The sequence below is a fragment of the Pristis pectinata genome, chromosome 6, assembly GCF_009764475.1.
Source record: "Pristis pectinata isolate sPriPec2 chromosome 6, sPriPec2.1.pri, whole genome shotgun sequence".
Taxonomy (NCBI): domain Eukaryota; kingdom Metazoa; phylum Chordata; class Chondrichthyes; order Rhinopristiformes; family Pristidae; genus Pristis; species Pristis pectinata.
Window position 1 is genome coordinate 1,765,875 of NC_067410.1, and position 20,478 is coordinate 1,786,352.

At 50.0% G+C, this 20,478-nt stretch overlaps 1 protein-coding gene across 1 annotated transcript; it reads right to left on the minus strand.

Annotated features, from left to right (window-relative positions):
- Positions 1-1,972: 1,972 nt before the first annotated feature.
- LOC127571250 (mitochondrial intermembrane space import and assembly protein 40-A-like) lies at positions 1,973-17,773 on the minus strand. The gene is made up of 3 exons (XM_052017476.1): positions 17,677-17,773; positions 7,127-7,225; positions 1,973-2,745 (listed from the first exon to the last, which is right to left on the minus strand). Exons 1-3 carry the CDS (start codon positions 17,696-17,698, stop codon positions 2,447-2,449), a joined length of 420 nt encoding a protein of 139 aa, XP_051873436.1. The 5' UTR covers positions 17,699-17,773; the 3' UTR covers positions 1,973-2,446.
- Positions 17,774-20,478: the final 2,705 nt, after the last annotated feature.

A 20,478-nucleotide genomic window follows, 5' to 3' on the forward strand; every position in this document is an offset into this window, starting at 1 on the left:
GAGAGGCACCGATAGGGTAGACAGCCAGAGTCTTTCACAGGGTGGAAATGTCAAATACTAGAGGGCAGAGGTTTAAGGTGAGAGGGGGAAAGTTTAAAGGAGATGTATGGGGCCAGTTTTTTTTTAAACAGAGTGGTGGGTGCCTGGAATAGGCTGCCAGGGGACGTGGTGGAAGCAGATACGATAGTGGTGTTTAAAGGCTGTTAGACACATGAATAGGCAGAGAATGGAGGGATACAGATCATCTGCAGGCAGAAGAGATTTAGTTTAATTTGGTATCATGTTCAGCACAGACATTGTGGGCCAAAGAACCCATTCCTGTGCTGTACCGTTCTGTGTTTCAATCTCAAGACATCCCAAAAGACTGCAGACAATGAAGTACTTCAGAAGTGACGTCAACCAGTAGGAACTGCAGTGCCCATTTTCTCACGCAAGTTCCCACAACCAGCATTGTGACTGTCATTTCCGTGATATTGGTCAAGGGACCTGCGGGGAAGGTTGGAGTCACAGAGACAGTAGATACTGGAACCCGGAATGAAAAACAAACTGCTGGAGAAACTCAAGTGGGTCAGGCAGCATCTGTGGAGGGAAAGGGATGGTCAACGTATCAAGTCAAGACTCTGCACCGGGACCGCGTACAAAGGGGAGATAAAGAGGTGAGGGGGGGGTTGGGGAGGTGGGATGAGACAAGAGACCTGGTAGATGACAAGTGGAACCAGAGTGGGGATGGGGGGCAAGATGATGGAACCAGGTGGGGGACGGGGACAGGGAGGGGATAGGAAAGGTGAACCCATGTGCACCTTCTCCAACCTGGTCTGTTACATTCAGTGCTCACGCTGTGGCCTCCTCTACATCGGTGAGGCCAACCATCGATTGGGCAACGGTTCTGCAGGGCGCCTGCACTCTGTCCGCAACGGCCGTCTTCAGCTTCTGGTTCCTGTCACTTTGGCTCCCCTCCCCACACCCACACCGACCCGTCTGTCCTCTGCCTCCCCCACTGCCAGGGTGAGGCTAAACACAAACCAGAGGAACAGCCCCTCATGTTCCCCTCTGGGTAGTCTACAAGAGTGAATTATCCAGTTTCAGGTAACCCACACTCCTGGTGTTCCTCTCCCACTCCCACGTTCATCCCTTGCCCCTCATTACCAAGACTCCCCTCCCCAATTGGCTCCATCTGACCATCACCCCTCCCTTATCTACTTCCAACTATTACCTGCCGGTTTCTGTCTCTGCACGACGGTAACAGTCCTTTCCCCAGGGTAGCGGAGTCCAAAACTAGGGGGCATAAGTTTAGGGTGAGAGGGGAAAGGTTTAAAAGGGACCCGAGGGGCAACTTTTTCCACAGAGGGTGGTGAGTGTGTGGAACGAGCTGCCAGAGGAAGTGGGTGAGGCAGGTACGACAGGACCATTTAAGAAGCACTCGGATAGGTACATGGAGGGGCGGGGCTTGCAGGGATATGGGCCGAACGCAGGGAATTGGGAACAACTGGGCGGGTGACACCGTGGTCGGCGTAGACTCGTTGGGCCAAAGGGCCTGTATCTGCGCTGTATTGCTCTATGACTCCCAGTTCCCTGTCCCAGCTGGTTCCGTCCATCACCTACCGGTCCTCTGTCCCACCCCTCCCCCTCTGTATACCGGCTCTCTCCCCCTCTACACTGATGCAGGGTCTCGACCTGAAACATCGACCACCTCTCCACCTCCATGGATGCTGCCTGACCCGCTAAGTTCCTCCAGCAGTTCTCCCCCAACAGAGAACGTTGCCCATCCATTCTGAAACGGTGACCCGGAACCTTTCCCCTCCACCTCAGGAGGAGATGGGATCTCCCAGCTGTTGCATCCCTTGGCTCTGGAACTTTAGCCAGTGAGTGGGTTGGGAATTAAAGGCACGGTGTCCTGCACACAGGAGGGGGAGGCAGATGAACAAAGGGGAGCCAATTCGAAAGAGAACAAAACAATTCAATATCCATGATACAAGGTAAAAATAACTTTAATTTAGAATGTATTTGTCTGCTGTGCTGTGAAGGGTGGGGAAGGGGCTGTTTACACAGGGTAGCAGCCTTCAGTGCAGCTTGGGTATTAATTAGCTTTCACCCTTGGACTGAAAATACCCCTTGCCCCAGATCAGTGTAGACACACAAAGCCTGGTCCCCAATGGAAACACCTGGAGTGAGGGAAGTGCTCACCGTGTAAAGAACCTTAACAGCCAGACTGCCCCATTCTGCCCGGCCCCCACCCTGAGGGACTGAACCCGCTTTCACTCTGCACCCTACCCCTGGTCTCCGTGCCAGCAGCCAGGGGAAAGCCTCCTGTCCCCTACCATGAAAGCAAAGGCCAGTCTTCTGCCGGCAGCTTAGATTTGGTTGGGTGGTTGGGCTGAGGGGCAGGTTCGAGGGGTGGGGAGGGGGGGTGGCGGGGGATATTGGACGCCTCCCCCCACCCCACCCATTAGCTGGAGCCCTGAGTCTGAGTGATGGGCATCTCTTGCACCGGGAGTTCGCTCGCCTGCTCCTCCTCAGTGTGGTCTTGGCCCTCGCCTTCCTCGTCCTGGGGGTACAGGTCTGGGTAGCGCTGCATGCACTCCTGCATAGTGCGGAACTGGTCCAGGCAGTCCGAGCCCTTCACCTCCTCCTTGCTGTGGTGGAAGCAGGAGAAGGCAGACTTGAACTGCTCCCCGCAAGGGCCACTGGCCATGCCTCCGAGGCATGGGCAGTTCCAGTTGATGTCACCGTTGGGCAAGATCAGACCTGCAAACACATTGAGATACGATGTTAGGAAGGATGTCAGGTGGCTTAGTAGATGTTACAGCACAGGCAGAGACGGCTGAATGGCCTCCTCCTGCCGTTATGTGAAGGGTGAAGGCAAGGGCAACAATGGGTGGGTTTCCAATCAACACCAGCGCTCTGCAATGGGAAACCTCGGCGCGGAGTGGTGGGAAGAATTCTGGTGGAGATGCAGACTTGGCATCCACCCACAGCCAGTGTATCGGAGTGGAGGTCTCCCTTCCCCACGGGCTTGGGGTCAATATTCACAGAGTAACGCAGCACAGAAACTGGCCTTGCAGCCCAACCTCTCCACGCTAACTAGTCCTATTTGCCTGTGTTTGGCCCATATCCCTCTTAACCTTTCCTATCCATGTAACTAAGTAGCTTTTATATGTTGTTAACGTACCTGCCTCAACCACTTCCACATATGGCCCACCCTCTGGGTGAAAGAGTTGCCCCTCAGGTCCCTTTTAAATCTCTCCAATAAACAGGGTCCATGGAGGGGAGGCTGGAGTCCGTGATGTGCTGGGCTGTGTCCACAACTCTCTGCAGTTTCTTGTGGTCCCGGGCAGAGCAGTTGCCGTACCAAGCCGTGATACATCTGAACAGGATGCTTTCTATAGTGCATCGATAAAAATTGGTGAGGGTCATCGGGGACATGCTGAATTTCCTTAGCCAAGCTTAGCAAATTTCTTTACTTACTGAATCGCGGGTGACACAAAGACTTTTACAGACTGAATGTCAAATGATCTTGTCAGTCCAGGCGTGGGACGTGCAGAGGCAATAAGAGGAGCTGTGTCGCCATCTCGTGGCAAGGCTCAAAATAAAAACATTGGTGGAAATGCTGAACCTTCCACCTCCAGGTAGTGCAGTCACTCCCATTTAGTACTGCAGCTAGTGGTCACCACCTGGTCCCATTCAGTCCACAGGGCTGACCTTGAGCTTTCAGTTGCCTGTCATTTTAATTCTGTCACTCAGTTGTGTGCAGTTCTGGTCACCCCGTTACAGGAAGGACGTGGAGGCTTTGTACAGGGTGCAGAAGAGGTTCACCAGGATGTTGCCTGGATTAGAGGGCATGAGCTATAAGGAGAGGTTGGACAATCTTGGGTTGTTTTGTCTGGAGCAGAAGGAGGCTGAGGGGAGACCTAATTTTAAGTTTATAAAATTATGAGTGGCAGAGACAGGGTAGATAGTCTTTTTCCCAGCGTGGAAATGTCTAATACTAGAAGGCATGTATTTAAGGTGAGGGGGCAAGCTTAAAGGAGATGTGCGGGGCAAGTTTTGTTTTAAACACAGAGTGGTGGGTGCCTGGAATGTGCTGCCAGGGGATGTGGTGGAGGCAGATACGATAGTGGGGTTAAGTGGAGGCTAGACAGACACACAAATAGGCAGCAAATGGAGGGATATGGATCATGTGCAAGCAGAAGAGATTTAGTCTGGCACAGACACAGTGGGCCGAAGGGCCTGTTCCTGTGCTCACCTCTCCTCTTTGGCCTCCTCCACCGTTCCAAACAAGCCCAACTCAAGCTCAAAAAACAATTGATCTTTTCACCAGGTTACAGCCCCCCCAGGACTCCACACTGAATGGAACAATTCCACATAACCATCCCTTCCTATTTGTGTCAGGACTGGCCGGATCTGGCGGAAGGTCACCAACCTGACCTGCAGAGTACATCCAGCGACACACAGCACCTGACAGAGACTCCTTGCTCCCTATCCATGTCTTCAAACAGATCAGCCTTCCACATATAACCCTTAGGGGGAAACAAGCAGCCTGCACGTGAAGAGGTGTGGGCTCTGCCTTTGTTTCACCATGGAGCTCTCCTGTTCCCAGCCACTCCCTCGGGATCTTCCTTCCACTGTGGTTTTGTGGTGGGTGATGATCTGGGAACTGCAGACTTTCACAGTGGTGTTGGATGTGGTGGGCGATGTTGTGCACTCCTGATGCATTACCTCAAGATTCTTAATACCATCCTGAATGCCATCCTCCACAGCAACTCCCAGGAGAGGGTGAAGAGACGGGGGGTGGGGGGGGGGGGGGGGGGGTGCAAGGGAATATTGCATTTCTTCAAAGAAGTTCCGAGCACAGCCCATTTGCCTGGGAATCTCTTGCCAGGGCAGAGCTGGGAATAGAGTCTGTGGTTTGGCGTCAGGCACACGAGTGAGGATGATGACGCAGCTTAATTTGTCCCCGGTCTTCACTGGGACTGGCTCTGCTGTACAGCCGTTGGTCAGTATCAGGGCTCACATGCAGCAGGCTTGAGGTGGCGATGAAGTTCTGTTGGCAGCTGGACACGAGGAGGGCGTTCCACATCTCGTCCCGACTGATGGAGCCAAAGGCTTTAGTGAGATCGAAGACCACGTACAGCAGCTGCTGCCATGTGGTGGAGGAGCACTGCCTCTAGCCCCACTGGACAGCAAGGCGACACATCTGGCCCAGTAATCCATCCCAACAGTTCCGGAGCTTCCGAGGAATACAATGATTGGGCTCAGCATCCACTGGCCAGGGGTCAGACTTCCAGACAGACATGTTGCATTTCTATAGCACCTTTTCATATCAAGAGGATGTTTAAAATGCTCATGGCCACTGTTATTGTTCAATCTTGTAACATAAGCAACGCCATAGCCAACATGCGCAGCAAGCTGCAACGGACAACATTGGGAATGAACAGATCGCCTGTTTCAGTGATGTTGGGGGTATCATCAATACAAGATGCAAGAGTATATCTTTCTCTCAGGCTGTTCCTCGGGATCGAGGCTGACTTGCTTCTAATCCAGTTCCGCAAATTCTCAGCAGATCCAGTAGCATCTGTGGACAGTGGACTGGTACAAGGTCTTGACTCAAAGCATCGACCGTCCCTTTGCCTCCACAGATGCTGCCTGACCCGCTGCATTATTCCAGCAGTATACATTTTGCTCCAGATTCCACCATCTGCCATCTCGAGTCTGCAAATTCCAAGATGAGTCATGGTGGGATAAATCTATCCAGGACTACAGGGAGCACTTCTGATGTCTTCTTCAGACTAGTCCATGGGACCTTTGGATTCATCTCCATCTCATGGGAATAAACTTTAGTCAGACCGCACTTACAGTATTGTGCGCAGTTCTGGTCACCCCATTACAGGAAGGGTGTGGAGACTATGGAGATGGTGCAGAGGAGGTTCACCAGGATGCTCCCTGGATTAGAGGGTTTGAGCTATGAGGAGAGGTTGGACGAACTTGGGTTGTTATCCCTAGAGCATTGGAGGCTGAGAGGAGACCTGACAGAGGTTTTTAAAATTATGAGAGCACAGATAGGGTAGAATATTTTCTCCAGGGTAGAAACATCAAGCATCAAAGGACATGCTTTTCAAGTTTGGGAATGCCAAATGTATACTGCTGGAATAATGCAGTGGGTCGGGCAGCATCTGTGGAGGCAAAGGGATGGTTGATGCTTTGGGTCAAGACCCAAATTGCCACATGCCTGAATGTCAGTCATACAGCAGGAAAACGGGCCATTCGGCCCACCATGACCATGCTGACCAGCGTTAATCCCATTTCCAGCACTTGCCCATGGCTTTTTCTGCCTTGGCAAGTCCGCGTCTGAACAGTTCTTGCGCACTGCCGGCAACTCTGCGTCCATCACTCTCTCCAGCAGTGACTTCCAGGTACTCGCCACTCTCTGGGTGAAAAAGGTCCCCCTCACGTCCAGAATGTTGTCTGGGTCTTGCTGGATGCAGAATTGGGCAGCCTCATTTCCTGAGGAGTTATGGCTGGAATATGCAGTCAAAGGACTTATTTTCTGCTTGATGCCCTTTGACTTCAGGTTTACCTGGTCTTCTTAAAGCCACATCTGGTCAACTGGTGCCACCATGTTAAAACATTGATGTCTACTTTGCTCAAAGGAAGATGGTTGTGGAGACTACTGCTTCAATCATCATCCATACACTATGTCAGGAGACTGAACAATGCTCTCTCCATCCACATTGTAGCGGATGACAGCCTGGAACTGACCTGCATCACTGACCTGCTTGTAAGACTGCCCACCCCTTCCCCCCGCCACCCCCCCAAAGCCCTCAACAAAATCACGAACCATCTACCTTGATACTGAACCTTAAATGAGGCCAAACATCTCAAAGTCTGACTTGACACACAGGACATTTCAGGTAGTTCAAAGTTTCCAGGAGTATTCTTAAAGGCGGAAGGTGAGGTGGGTTTAGGAATTCCAGAGATGAATCCCCCATTTACTGTAGGCATAGCCACCACTAGTGAGATGAATGGAACTGGGGAATTCACTCTGGGATGAAGACGGGAATGATTGACTGCGGTTGAAGTGCAGAAAGATCCCATGATATATGACCTGTCACAGGACACCAACACTCACCCTGATCTTCGTAAGGGTCATTGGGATCATCCGCTATCAACTCAGCACTGCTGGGAGCCTCATGATCCTCTTTGGTGACGAAGATGATCCGGTCTTTGCCTGAAAGTTAAAGGAAGATTCAGACTAGTTCACAACAAGCCTGACATGTGTGTAAGGTGAACACAGTTCCGTGAGAGGGAAATCATGTCTGACCAATTCATTGGAGATCTTTGAAGTAACGTGTGCCGTGGATAAGGGGGAGCTGGTGGGTGTCCTATACTTAGATTTCCAGAAGACATTGATAAGGTGCAGCATCCAAGGTTATTGCAGGAAATAAAAGCTCCTGGTGTAGGAGGTAACATATTGGTGTGGGTAGAAGACTAGTTAACAGGGAGAAGTAGATATAAACAGGTCTTCATCCAGTTGGCAAGACATAATGAGTGATGGGCCACAGGGATCACTGCTGGGACCTCAATCTTTCACAATCTATATAATGAGTTGAAGGAAGGTACTGGAGGTGTGGTTGTGAAGTTTGCTGACGACACATAGAGAGTCAAAGTAATACAGCACGGAAACAGGCCCTTCAACCCAACTCATCCATGCTGACCAAAGTGTCCACCAAGCCAGTCCCATTTGCCCGTGTTTGGCCCATATCCCTCTCAACCTTTCCTATCCATGTACCTGTCCAAATGTCTTAAATATTGTTATTGTACCTGCCTCAACTACTTTCTCTGGCAGTTCGTTCCACGTACACACCACCCTCTGCATGGAGAAGTTGCCCCTCAGGTTCCTATTAAATCTCTCCCCTTTCATCTTAAACCTGTGCCCTCTAGTTCTCGATTCCCCAACCCTGGGAAAAAGACCTTATCTATACCCCTCATGATTTTATACATCCTTAAAAGGTCACTACTCAGTCTCCCACGCTCCATTGGAATAAAGTCCACACCTAGAACAGTATAGCACAGAACAGCTTGCCTGTAGAAAGCAGAGGGTTGTGGTGGAGGGAGTGCATTCAGATTGGAGGGCTGTGACTAGTGGTGTCCCACAAGGATTGGTTCTGGGACCTCTACTTTTTGTGATTTTTATTAATGACTTGGATGAGGGGGTAGAAGGGTGGTTAGCAAGTTTGCAGACGATGCAAAGGTCAGTGGTGTTGTGGATAGTGTGGAGGGCTGTAGAAGCTTGCAGAAGGATATTGATAGGATGCAGAACTGGGCTGAGAAGTGGCAGTTGGAGTTCAATCCAGAGAAGTGCGAGGTGGTACACTTTGGAAGGACAAACTCCAAGGCGGAGTATAAGGTTAATAGCAGGATTCTAGGTAGTGTGGAGGAGCAGAGGGATCTGGGGGTTCATATCCACAGATCCCTGAAAGTTGCCTCACAGGTAGATAGGGTAGTTAAGAAAGCTTATGGGATGTTAGCTTTCATAAGTTGTGGGATCGAGTTTAAGAGCCACGAGGTAATGATGCAGCTCTACAAAACTCTGGTTAGACCACACTTAGAGTACAGGAAGTCCCTAACTTACGAACACCCGTACTTACGAACTGACCTTCAGGGTCGGCTCGAGAGCAGGCCCAGCCCCCGATCCTACCATGGCAGCGGTACACCTTCTTTGGCCCAACCCGGGGCCAAGTGAGTATGTGTGGCCGCGATCCCCGGGCCAAGTGCACGTGCAGGGACACTGTTCCGAGTTTCACACAAAATCGGGTTACGAACAGTCTCAAAAACGGAACTCGTTCATAACCCGGGGACTTCCTGTACTGTGTCCAGTTCTGGTCGCCTCATTATAGGAAGGATGTGGAGGCGTTGGAAAGGGTGCAGAGGAGATTTACCAGGATGCTGCCTGGTTTGGAGAGTATGGATTATGAAGAGATACTAAAGGAGCTAGGGCTGTTCTCATTGGAGAGGAGGATGAGGGGAGACATGATAGAGGTATACAACATATTAAGAGGAATAGATAGAGTGGACAGCCAGTGCCTCTTTCCCAGGGCACCAATGCTCAATACAAGAGGGCATGGCTTTAAGGTAATGGGTGGGAAGTTCAAGGGAAATAGAGGGAGGTTTTTCACCCAGAGAGTGGTTGGGGCATGGAATGCGCTGCCTGGGGTGGTGGTGGAGGCTGATACGTTGGTCAAGTTAAGAGATTGTTAGATAAGCATATGGAGGAATTTAAGATAGAGGGATATGTGGGAGGAAGGGGTTAGATAGTCTTAGGAGTGGTTTAAAGGTCGGCACAACATGGTGGGCCGAAGGGCCTGTATTGTTCTGTACTGTTCTATTGTTCTATGCATTCCAGGCATCCACCACTCTCTCAGTTAAAAACATACCCCTCACGTCTGTTCTGAACCTACCCCCTCTCACCTTAAATGCATGTCCTCTGGTATTGGATCGCTCAATAATGGGAAAAAGATGTTGCTTGTCCACCCTATCTATGCCCCTCATAATTTTATACATTTCCAACAGATCACCCCTCAGCCTCTGCCGCTCCAGAGAAAAGAGCCCAAGTTTGTCCAGCCTCTCCTGATAGCACATGCCCTCTAATCCAGGCAGCATCCCAGTAAACCTCCTCTGCACCCTCTCTAAAGGCTCAACATCCTTCCTACAATGAGGTGACCAGAACTGCATGCAATACTCTCAATGAGGCCTAACCAGAGTTCTATAGAGATGCATCATGACTTCTTGACTCCTGTACTCAATACCCCGATTAATGAAAGCAAGCATTCCATAAGCCTTCTTAACCACCCTGTCTACCTGTGTAGCTACTTTCAATGAATCATGGACTTGCACCCCAAGGTCTCTCTGCTCTTCAACACTGGTAGGGGTCTTGCCCTTAAGAGTGTACTGCCTCTTGACATTAGTCCTACCAAGGTGCAAGACCTCACATTTATCCGGGTTAGACTCCATCTGCCATTTCTCTGCCCACATCTGCAGCTGATCTATATCACGCTGTATCCGTCGCCAGTCTTCTACACTATTCACAACTCCACCAATCTTGGTATCGTCTGCAAACTTACTAACCCAGCCATCAACATACCCATCCAGGTCATTTATGTACATCACAAACAGCAGAGGTCCCAGTACAGATCCCTGCAGAACACCACTATGCACAGGCCTCCAGCCCAAATAAGTCCCTTCAACCACCACCCTCTGTCTTCTACAGGCAAGCCAGTTCTGGATCCACACAGCCAGTTCTCCACTGACCCCAGGCATCCGAACTTTCTTGATTAACCGATTATGTGGGATCTTGTCAAATGCCTTACTGAAGTCCATATAGATGACATCCACAGCTCTACCTTCATCAACCTCTCTCGTCACCCTGTCAAAAAACTCAACCAGGTTAGTAAGACAGACTAACACAAAGGCACGCTGGCTTTCCCTAATCAAGCCATTGGATTCCAGATGCTCATATATCCTATCTCGAAAAATTTTCTCCAGCAATTTCCCTACAACTGACGTGAGACTCACCGGTCTATAGTTGCCCGGGTTTTCCCTTGTTCCTTTCTTAAATAGAGGAAGGACATTAGCCACTCGCCAGTCCTCCGGGACCTCACCCGTGGTCAAAAAGGAAACAAAGATACTGGTCAAGGTCCCAGCAATTTCCTGTCACACCTCCCTCAGTAACCTGGGGTATATCCCATCGGGCCCCAGGGACTTATCCACCTTTATACTGTTAAGTCTCCCAAACTACCTCCTCCTTGACCTCTAAATGCCCTAACATGCTTCCGTTCTCAGTTCCAATTTCTGCGTCCTGCATGTCCCTTTCCGAGGTAAATACTGAAGAGAAATACTCATTCAGAACCTCACCCACATCCTCTGCATCCAAACATAGATTCCCTTCTTTATCCTGAAGTGGTCCTACCCTCTCCCTCGTTATCCTCTTGTTCCTGCCCAAGTTATTCTTCTCACCTTCCCAACTCCTCCCTATAATTCAGGCCCTCGTGTCCTGGTGTAGGCAGGAAACTGTGAAAAAAAACAGAACAAGGCCACAAAGGGATACAGATAATCAATCTAGAAAACAGGCAAATGGAGTAAAATACGGAATTGTCCAATCCTGGCCAGAGTAAAGCAGTAACAGACGATCTTCACGTCGAGGGACTGCAGAGCTCTGAGATGCAGAGGGATCTGAGTGTCCTAGCACATGGGCACAAAAGGGCAGTGGTGAGATCACATCTGGAGTAGACTGACACACTGGAAACAGTTAAGACAACATTTACTAGACTAACACCTGAAATAGGTGGGTTGTCACATGGTATGGTTGGACAGGTTGGGCTCACATGGGCTACAATTTAGGAGGGAGGAGACCTAATTGAACATGATCATGGTGTGGGAGAAACTGGAACTAGGGCCACTGCTTAAAAAGGGTCGCACTTGACAAAGGACGCGAGAATATTTCCCAGAGCGAGGTGTGTATTCGGAACTCTCTTCCTCAAAAGGTGCAGAAATCACTGTCTTCAAATATTGAAAAGGCAGGGGTAGAGAGATACTCGATAAGGGGGTGAAAGATTACCGGGAACATGTGGGAGGGTTGAGGTTAGAATGAGGGCAGCCACGATCTCCTAAAGGGTAGAATGAGCTCCTCTCGCTCAAGGTTTGTACATCGTTATACATGCGCCCTCTACAAAATGCACTGTTGTTACTCACCCGGCTACTCCAACAGCATCTCCCAAACCCATGAAACCTGTCATAGTCAGAGTCAGACAGCATGAAAACAGGCCCTTCGGCCCAACTCGTCCATGCTGACCAAGATGCCCACCTAAGCTAGTCTCATTTGCCTACATTTAGCCCAGATCCCTCTAAACCTTTCCTGTCCAAGTGTCTTAACTGTCATGTACCTGCCACGTACCTGCCTCAACTACTTTCTCTGTCAGCTTGTACTATATACGTACCACCCTCTGTGTGAACAAGTTGCCCCTTAGGTCTCTTTTAAACTTTTCCCCATCTCACCTTAAACCTCTGCCCTCTAGTTTTCGGTTCCCTTTCCCTGGGAAAAAGACAGTGTGCATTCACCCAACCTCTCCCTATAACTCACACCCTCAAGACAGCTAACCAGTGCCTCTACTTCCTCAGGAGGCTAAAGAAATTCGGCATGTCCCCTTTGACCCTCACCAATTTTGATAGATGCATCATAGAAAGCATCCTATCCAGATGCACCACGGCTTGGTACGGCAACTGCTTTGCCTGAAACCACAAGTAACTGCAGAGAGTTGTGGACACAGCTCAGCACGTCACAGACACCAGCCTCCCCTCCTTGGACTTCAGTAAAGCAGCCGACATAATCAAAGACCCCCACCCACCCTGGTCATTCTCTCTTCTTCCCCCTCCCATCGGGCAGAAGGTACAAAAGCCTGAAAGCACGTACCACCGGGCTCAAGGACAGCTTCTATCCTGCTGTTATAAGACTATTGAACGGTCCCCTAATACAACAAGATGGACTCCTCACCTCACAATCTACCTCGTTATGACCCTTGCACCTTATTGTCTGCCTGCACTTTCTCTGTAACCGTAACACTTTATTCTGCATTGTGTTATTGCTTTTCCCTTGTACTACCTCAATGCACTGATGTGATGAAGTGATCTGTATGGATGGCACGTAAAACAAAGTTTTTCACTGTACCTCAGTACACGTGACAATAATAAACCAATTTACGATTTTATCCATCCCAATTATTATACAAGTGCAGCAACTTGAACTGCCACAGTGCTCCAGCTGTGGCCTAACTGATGCTTTATAAAGTTATACCATTACCTCCTTGTATTGTATGCCCCACCTAACGAAGGTCCATGGTAGTGTAGTGGTTAGCGTAACGCTATTACAGTGCCAGCGACCCAGGTTCAATTCCGGCCGCTGTCTGTAAGGAGTTTGTACGTTCTCCCCGTGTCTGCGTGGGTTTCCTCTGAGTGCTCCAGTTTCCTCCCACATTCCAAATACGTATGGGTTAGGAAGTTGTGGGCATGCTATGTTGGCGCCAGAAGCGTGGCGACACTTGCGGGCTGCCCCCAGAACACTCTACGCAAAAGGTGCATTTCACCGTGTGTTTTGATGTACATGTGACTAATAAAAGTATCTTATCTCATGTTCTTTCTTAACCACCTTATGTACCTATGACATTGCTGCTGCTTCAGGGATCCCTAGTCATGTACACCAAGGTCTCTGTGTTCCTCAGAACCTTCTGGCATCCTACCCAATGTTCCTTGTACCAAACCACCATCAAATGTCATTCAATTATTCATAAACAATGACCCAAAACATTATTTACTGATGGAAATCTCCCTAAACTGTGTTTTAATAACCAACACTCACTGTGAACACCACCTCCCTGAGGAACCAGCCCCAGGGTCTGGCCACTCACTGAAACACAGCTTCACCAGATTCAGTCTGAACTTCTACTGAATTTCACAGCACATGGGCTCTGGGGTGACTACCCTGGACAAGGTGAAACAGTTTGTCACGGTCGATGTTATCTGGTTCCTTCAAATTCCCAAAACAGGAATCACCTGTCAACCTCTTCTCTCTAAACATAGAACAGTACAGCACAGGAACAGGCCTTTCGGCCCATTGTGTCTGTGCCAACCATGATGCCAAATTAAACTACTCCCAACTCCCTGCACACGGTCCATATCCCTCCATTCCCTGCCTGTTCATGGCCTGTCTAAATGCCTCAAACTCCACGGCCACCCCAGGACCCTCTGCACTAATAGAACCATAGAACAATACAGCACAATACAGGCCCTTTGGCCCTCCATGTTGTGCCGACCTTCAAACCACACCTATGACTATCTAACCCCTTCCTCCCACATATCCCTCTATCTTAAATTCCTCCATATGCTTATCTAACAATCTCTTGAACTTGTCCAATCTATCAGCCTCCACCACCACCCAAGGCAGCACATTCCATGCACCAACCACTCTCTGGGTCAAAAACCTCCCTCTGACATCACCCTTGAACTTCCCACCCATTACCTTAAAGCCATGTCCTCTCGTTTTGAGTATTAGTGCCCTGGGAAAGAGGCGCTGGCTGTCCACTCTATCTATTCCTCTTAGTATTTTGTACACCTCTATCATGTCTCCCCTCATCCTCCTTCTCTCCAATGAGTAAAGCCCCAGCTCCTTTAGTCTCTCCTCATAATCCATACTCTCTAATCCAGGCAGCATCCTGGTAAATCTCCTCTGCACCCTTTCCAATGCCTCCACATCCTTCCTATAATGAGGTGACCAGAACTGGACACAGTACTCTAAGTGTGGCCTAACCAGAGTTTTGTAGAGCTGCATCATCACTTCGCGGTTCTTAAACTCAATCCCACGACTTATGAAAGCTAACATCCCATAAACTTTCTTAACTACCCTATCCACCTGTGAGGCAACTTTCAGTGATCTGTGAATACGAACCCCCAGATCCCTCTGCTCCTCTACACTGTCCAGAATCCTGCCATTTACCCTGTACTCTGCCTTGGAGTTTGTCCTTCCAAAGTGTACCACCTCACACTTCTCCGGATTGAACTCCATCTACCACTTGTCAGCCCAGCTCTGCATCCTATCAATATCCCTCCGCAATCTTCGACAGCCCTCCACACTATCCACAACACCACCAATCTTTGTGTCATCTGCAAACTTGCTAACCCACCCTTCCACTCCCTCATCTAAGTCATTAATAAATATCACAAAAAGCAGAGGTCCCAGAACCGATCCCTGCGGGACACCACTAGTCACAGCCCTCCAATCTGAATGCACTCCCTCCACCACAACCCTCTGCTTTCTACAGGCTAGCCAATTTTGAATCCACACGGCCAAGCTTCCCCGGATCCCTTGGCCTCTGACCTTCTGAAGAAGCCTACCATGCAGAACCTTGTCAAACGCCTTACTAAAATCCATGTAGACCACATTCACTGCACTACCTTCATCAATCTTCCTGGTCACCTCCTCAAAGAACCCTATCAGGCTTGTGAGGCAAGATCTTCCCTTCACAAAACCATGCTGGCTGTCCCTAATCAGTCCATGTTTCTCCAAGTGCTTATAGATCCCATCTCTTAGAATTCCTTCCAACAGCTTACCCACCACAGATGTAAGGCTCACCAGCTCCCTGGACTATCCCTACTACCTTTTTTGAATAAGGGGACAACATTCGCCACCCTCCAATACTCCGGTACCATCCCCGTTGACAACGAGGACTCAAAGATCCTAACCAATGGTTCAGCAATCTCCTCCCTCACCTCACGAAGCAGCCTGGGGAATATTCCATCAGGCCCCGGGGACTTATCTGTCCTAATATTTTATAACAACTCCATCACATCCTCTCTCTTAATATCTACATACTCTAGAACATTACCCTCACCAACACTGTCCTCAGGATCATCAAGGCCCCTCTCCTTGGTGAATACTGAAGAGAAGTATTCATTGAGAACCTCACCCACTTCCACAGCTTCCAGGCACATCCTCCCACCTTTGTCTTTAATCGGACCTACCTTTACCTTAGCCATCCTTCTGCTCTTTGCGTATGAGAAAAAAGCCTTGGGATTCTCCTTAACCCTACTCGCCAAAGCCTTTTCATGTCCCCTTCTCGCTCTCCTCAGCCCTTTCTTAAGCTCCTTCCTTGCTACTCTATATTCCTCATGAGCCCCGTCTGATCCTTGCTGCTTACACCTTGTGTATGCTGCCTTCTTCTTACTAACTAGTTGTTCCACCTCTCTCGTCACCCACAGTTCCTTCACCCTACCATTCTTTCTCTGCCTCACTGGGACAAATTTATCCCTAACATCCTGCAAAAGATCCCTGAACATCGACCACATCTCCATAGTACATTTCCCTTCAAAAATGTCACCCCAATTTACACTCCCAAGTTCTCGCCTTATAGCCTCATAATTCGCCTTCCCCCAATTAAATATCTTCCTGTCCTCTTTGCTCCTATCCCTGCCCACGACAATTCTAAAGGTTATGGAGCAATGGTCACTGTTCCCCAAATGCTCACCCACCAATAGATCTGTCACCTGACCCAGTTCATTACCTAGAACTAGATCTAATATGGCATTCCCTCTAGTCAGCCTGTCAACATACTGCGTCAGGAATCCATCCTGGACACACTTAACAAACTGTGCCCCGTCTAAACCCTTGGCACTAAGTAGGTGCCAATCAATATTTGGAAAGTTGAGGTCTCCTATTATAATAACCCTGTTATTTTCGCATCTTTCCAAAAACTGCCTCCCAATCTGCTCCTCAGTATCCCTACTGCTACCAGGGGCCTATAGAATACTCCCAGGAGGGTAACTGCTCCTTTCTTGTTCCTAACTTCCACCCATGTTGACTCCAGAGAGGATCCTTCTACGTTATCTACCCTTTCTGCAGCTGTAACAGTGTCCCTGACCAGTATTGCCACCCCTTCTCCTCTTCTCCCCCCTCCCTATCCCTTTTAAAACACTGAAAACCAGGAATATTCAATATCCATTCCTGCCCCGATGTCAGCCATGTCTCTGTAATAGCCACAATATCGTAGTCCCATGTACTTATCCAAGCTCTCAGTTCATCTCCCTTATTCCTGATGCTTCTCGCATTCAAGTAAACGCACTTTAGCCCATCCACCTTACTACTTTTATAGCCTGTACTCTGCTTCTCCTTCCTCAAAGCCTCTCTACCTGTCAGATCTGACTTTTCCCCATCCCCTTCTTCCTCTGACCTACTCCTCCGGTTCCCTTCCCCCTCGCAAACTAGTTTAAACCCTCCTGAACCACCGTAGCAAACCTGGCTGCAATGATATTGGACCCCCTCAGGTTCGGGTGTAACCTGTCCTCTCTGTAGAGGTCCCACTTTCCCCAGAAGAGATTCCAATGATCCAAAAATCTAAAACCCTCCCTCCTGCACCAACTTCTCAGCCACGCATTTATTTGCCATCTCCTGCTATTCCTACCTTCACTGTCGCGTGGCACTGGCAGCAATCCCGAGATTGCTACCCTCGAGGTCCTGTCCTTCAGCCTTCTGCCTAGCTCGCTAAACTCCCTTTTCAGGACCTCATCCCTCTTCCCACCTATGTCGTCGGTACCAACATGAACCACGACTTCTGGCTGTTCTCCCTCCCGCTCTAGAATCCTGTGGACCCGATCAGTGACATCCCAGACCCTGGCACCTGGGAGGCAACAAACCATCCGGATATATCCCTCACCTCTCATGCCCTGGCTCCAACAGCTCCCCACCCAGACCCCCCCTCCACACACACACACACACACACACACAGCCACCCCACCACCACACGCACCATCCCCGCCCCAACCCACTGTTCCACACACCACCCCCCAACCGACCATCCCACACACCGTCCCCCCCCCAACCCACCGTCCCACGGACCGTCTCCCCCCCCACCCCCAACCCACTGTCCCACGCACCGTCCCCCCCCACCCACCCAACCCCACCCCACCGTCCCACGCACCGTCCCCCCCCACCCCACCGTCCCACGCACCGTCCCCCCCCCCACCCCCAACCCACCGTCCCACACACCCCCAACCCACCGTCCCACGCACCGTCCCCGGCCCCAGACCGCGCGGATACTTTGTAGCCGCCCCCCGATACTTTGTATCGCGGCCGCTCACCCTGCTGCCGGCAGTAGGACATCGCTCCCCGTCCGTCCGTCCGGGGCCACGCCGCGACCTCTCACCCCGCACACCGCAACAACCCGACAGCCAATGGCAGGCGGCAGGAGGGCCCGACCAATGGGAAGCCGCGACGAAAGCGGCCGCGCTTTAAATACCGGGGGCGCGCAGCGCGGGAGTGGAGATCCCGGGACCCTGGAGCAGGGTCTCCCAACCCCAACCCCAACCCCAACCCCAACCCCAACCCCAACCCCAACCCCAACCCCAACCCCAACCCCAACCCCAACCCCAACCCCAACCCCAACCCCAACCCCAACCCCAACCCCAACCCCAACCCCAACCCCAACCCCCCACCCTTCCACACACAGCCACCCCATAGACACATCCCCTCCCCACAACCCCCCCACACACATCCCCCACACACTCACCCCATAGACACACCCACCCCATAGACACACCTCCACACACACCACCCCACCCCATAGACCCCCCCACACACCCCTCTACACCCCCCTCACACACACACCCCCCACAGCCACCCCATAGACACATCCCCTCCACACACATCCCCCACACACTCACCCCATAGACACACCCCCCACACACACCACCCCACCCCGTAGACCCCCCCACACACCCCTCTACACCCCCCTCACACACACACACCCCACAGCCACCCCATAGACACATCCCCTCCCCACAACCCCCCACCCCCCCACACACACACCCTCCCCACCACCCCCACACACACATCCCCCACACACACACCCTCCCCACAACCCCCCACCCCCCCACACACACATCCCCCACACACACCTCCCCCCCACCCCATAGACACACACACACACACACACACACCCTCCCCACACCCCCCACACACACCCTCCCCCACTCTGAGAAGCTGTGGTTCTACCCACTGTGGCATCTCCAGCAACAGAATGTCCCTGCTTATTAGCCCCAGCACTGGGTTTGTTTTTTTTCCTGGCAGTTTTAAACTGCAGGAGCAGTTTCAGAAAAGTAGAACTTAAGAATTAGGAGCAGGAGTCAGCTGTTCAGCTCCTTGAGCCCGCTCTGCCATTGACTAGGATCGTGGCTGATCTGATTTTGGCCTCAACTTCCTATGTTCCATAATCCTTGGCTTGCCCAAAGACCAAAAACCTATCGGTTTCAGGCTTAACAACATAGCATCCTGAGCTCTCTGACATAGGTAATGTTAAAGAATTACAGTCCACTGAAAAAAGAAATTCCTCCTCATTTCTGTCTGAAATGTTAGATCCCTTATTCCGAAATTCTGACCCACACAAGAAGAAACATAATCTCAGCATCCCTCTGTCAAGTCTCCTCAGAATCTGCGTCTTATAAGTTTCAGTCACTGACGTATCTCAGATCCCTTTCCTTCCATACATCAAAATACACAAAGGCATAGGTTTAAGGTGAGAGGATTAAAGGGGATCTGAGGGGTAGATGTTTTACCCAGAGGGTGGGTGATATCCAGAATGCGCTACCAGAGGAGGTGACGGAATAAATATATAATCGCTATGTTTAAGAGACGTTTAGACAGACACTGAAACAGGCAAGGCATAGAAGGACACGGTCCTAATGCGGGCAAATGGGATCAGTGTAGGTGGGCCAAAAGGTCAGCACGGATGTGGTGGGCTGAAGGGCCTGTTTCTGTGCTGTATAACTCTGTGACTATAACCATTTTTGATTTTTATTAGATTTATTTATGACAATTTTATTCTGATGGCCCTTGGTGTCCCTCGCAGATAGAAGTACTGTCTCTGTGTCTACCCTATCAAAGCCTGACAAAATCTCAAAGATCTAAATTAGATCACCTGTCAATTTTCTCTTTTATCACAATTAAAGCACAAATAAGTTGCTTGTAGCAACAAACAATCTGCTGGAGGAACTCAGCAGGTCAGGCAGCATCTGTGGGAGGAAAGAAATTTTCGACATTACTGGTCGAAACTGCATCAGTTGTCGACAATTCCCACCAATGTCATCAAACGTCGACAATTTCTTCCCTGCCACGGACGCTGCTCGACCCACTGAGTTCCTCCAGCACGTTGTGTGTTGCTCCATATTCCAGCATCTGCAGTCTCTGGTGTCTCCAATAAGTTGTTTGTTCTCTCTACATTCTTCTAAGACGCTGATGCAGAACACATTCAAAACACATTTGCAGTCTTTAATATATACATTAAATATATATAATATATGTGTGTGTGTGTGTATAAACTGAATACACTATTTAAAAAAAATATCTAAATATAATCTTCGAAAGTACTTGGAAATTGATTACAATTCATAATAAATTCATAATTATAGTAACTGAGCAGATTTCTTCACTACCAAAGGGGCGGTAGAGCAGGAACACTGCACTGATAGGATGGCTGTATTGGAGAGTGGCTTTACTGCCTTTCAGATGGGATGTCTGACTTCCACAACTAAGAAGTACAGGACCAGTTTCTTTGATGCTCTGGTCCAATATTTCAGCCCATCTAGTCCATTGCCGACCTGATCTTCTGCCTGGTCCCATCTACCTGCACCTGAACCATATCCCTCCAAACCCCTCCCATCCATGCACCTATCCAAACCTCTCCTAAATGTTACAATTGAACCTGCATTTACCACTTCCGCTGGCAGCTCGCTCCACACTCGCACCGCCCTCTGAGTGAAGAAGTTCCCCCTCAGTTTCCCTTAAATATTTCACCTTCCAGCCTAAACCTATGACCTCTAGTTCTAGGCTCACCCAACCTGAGGGGAAAAAACCTGCATGCATTCACCCTATCTATACCCCTCATA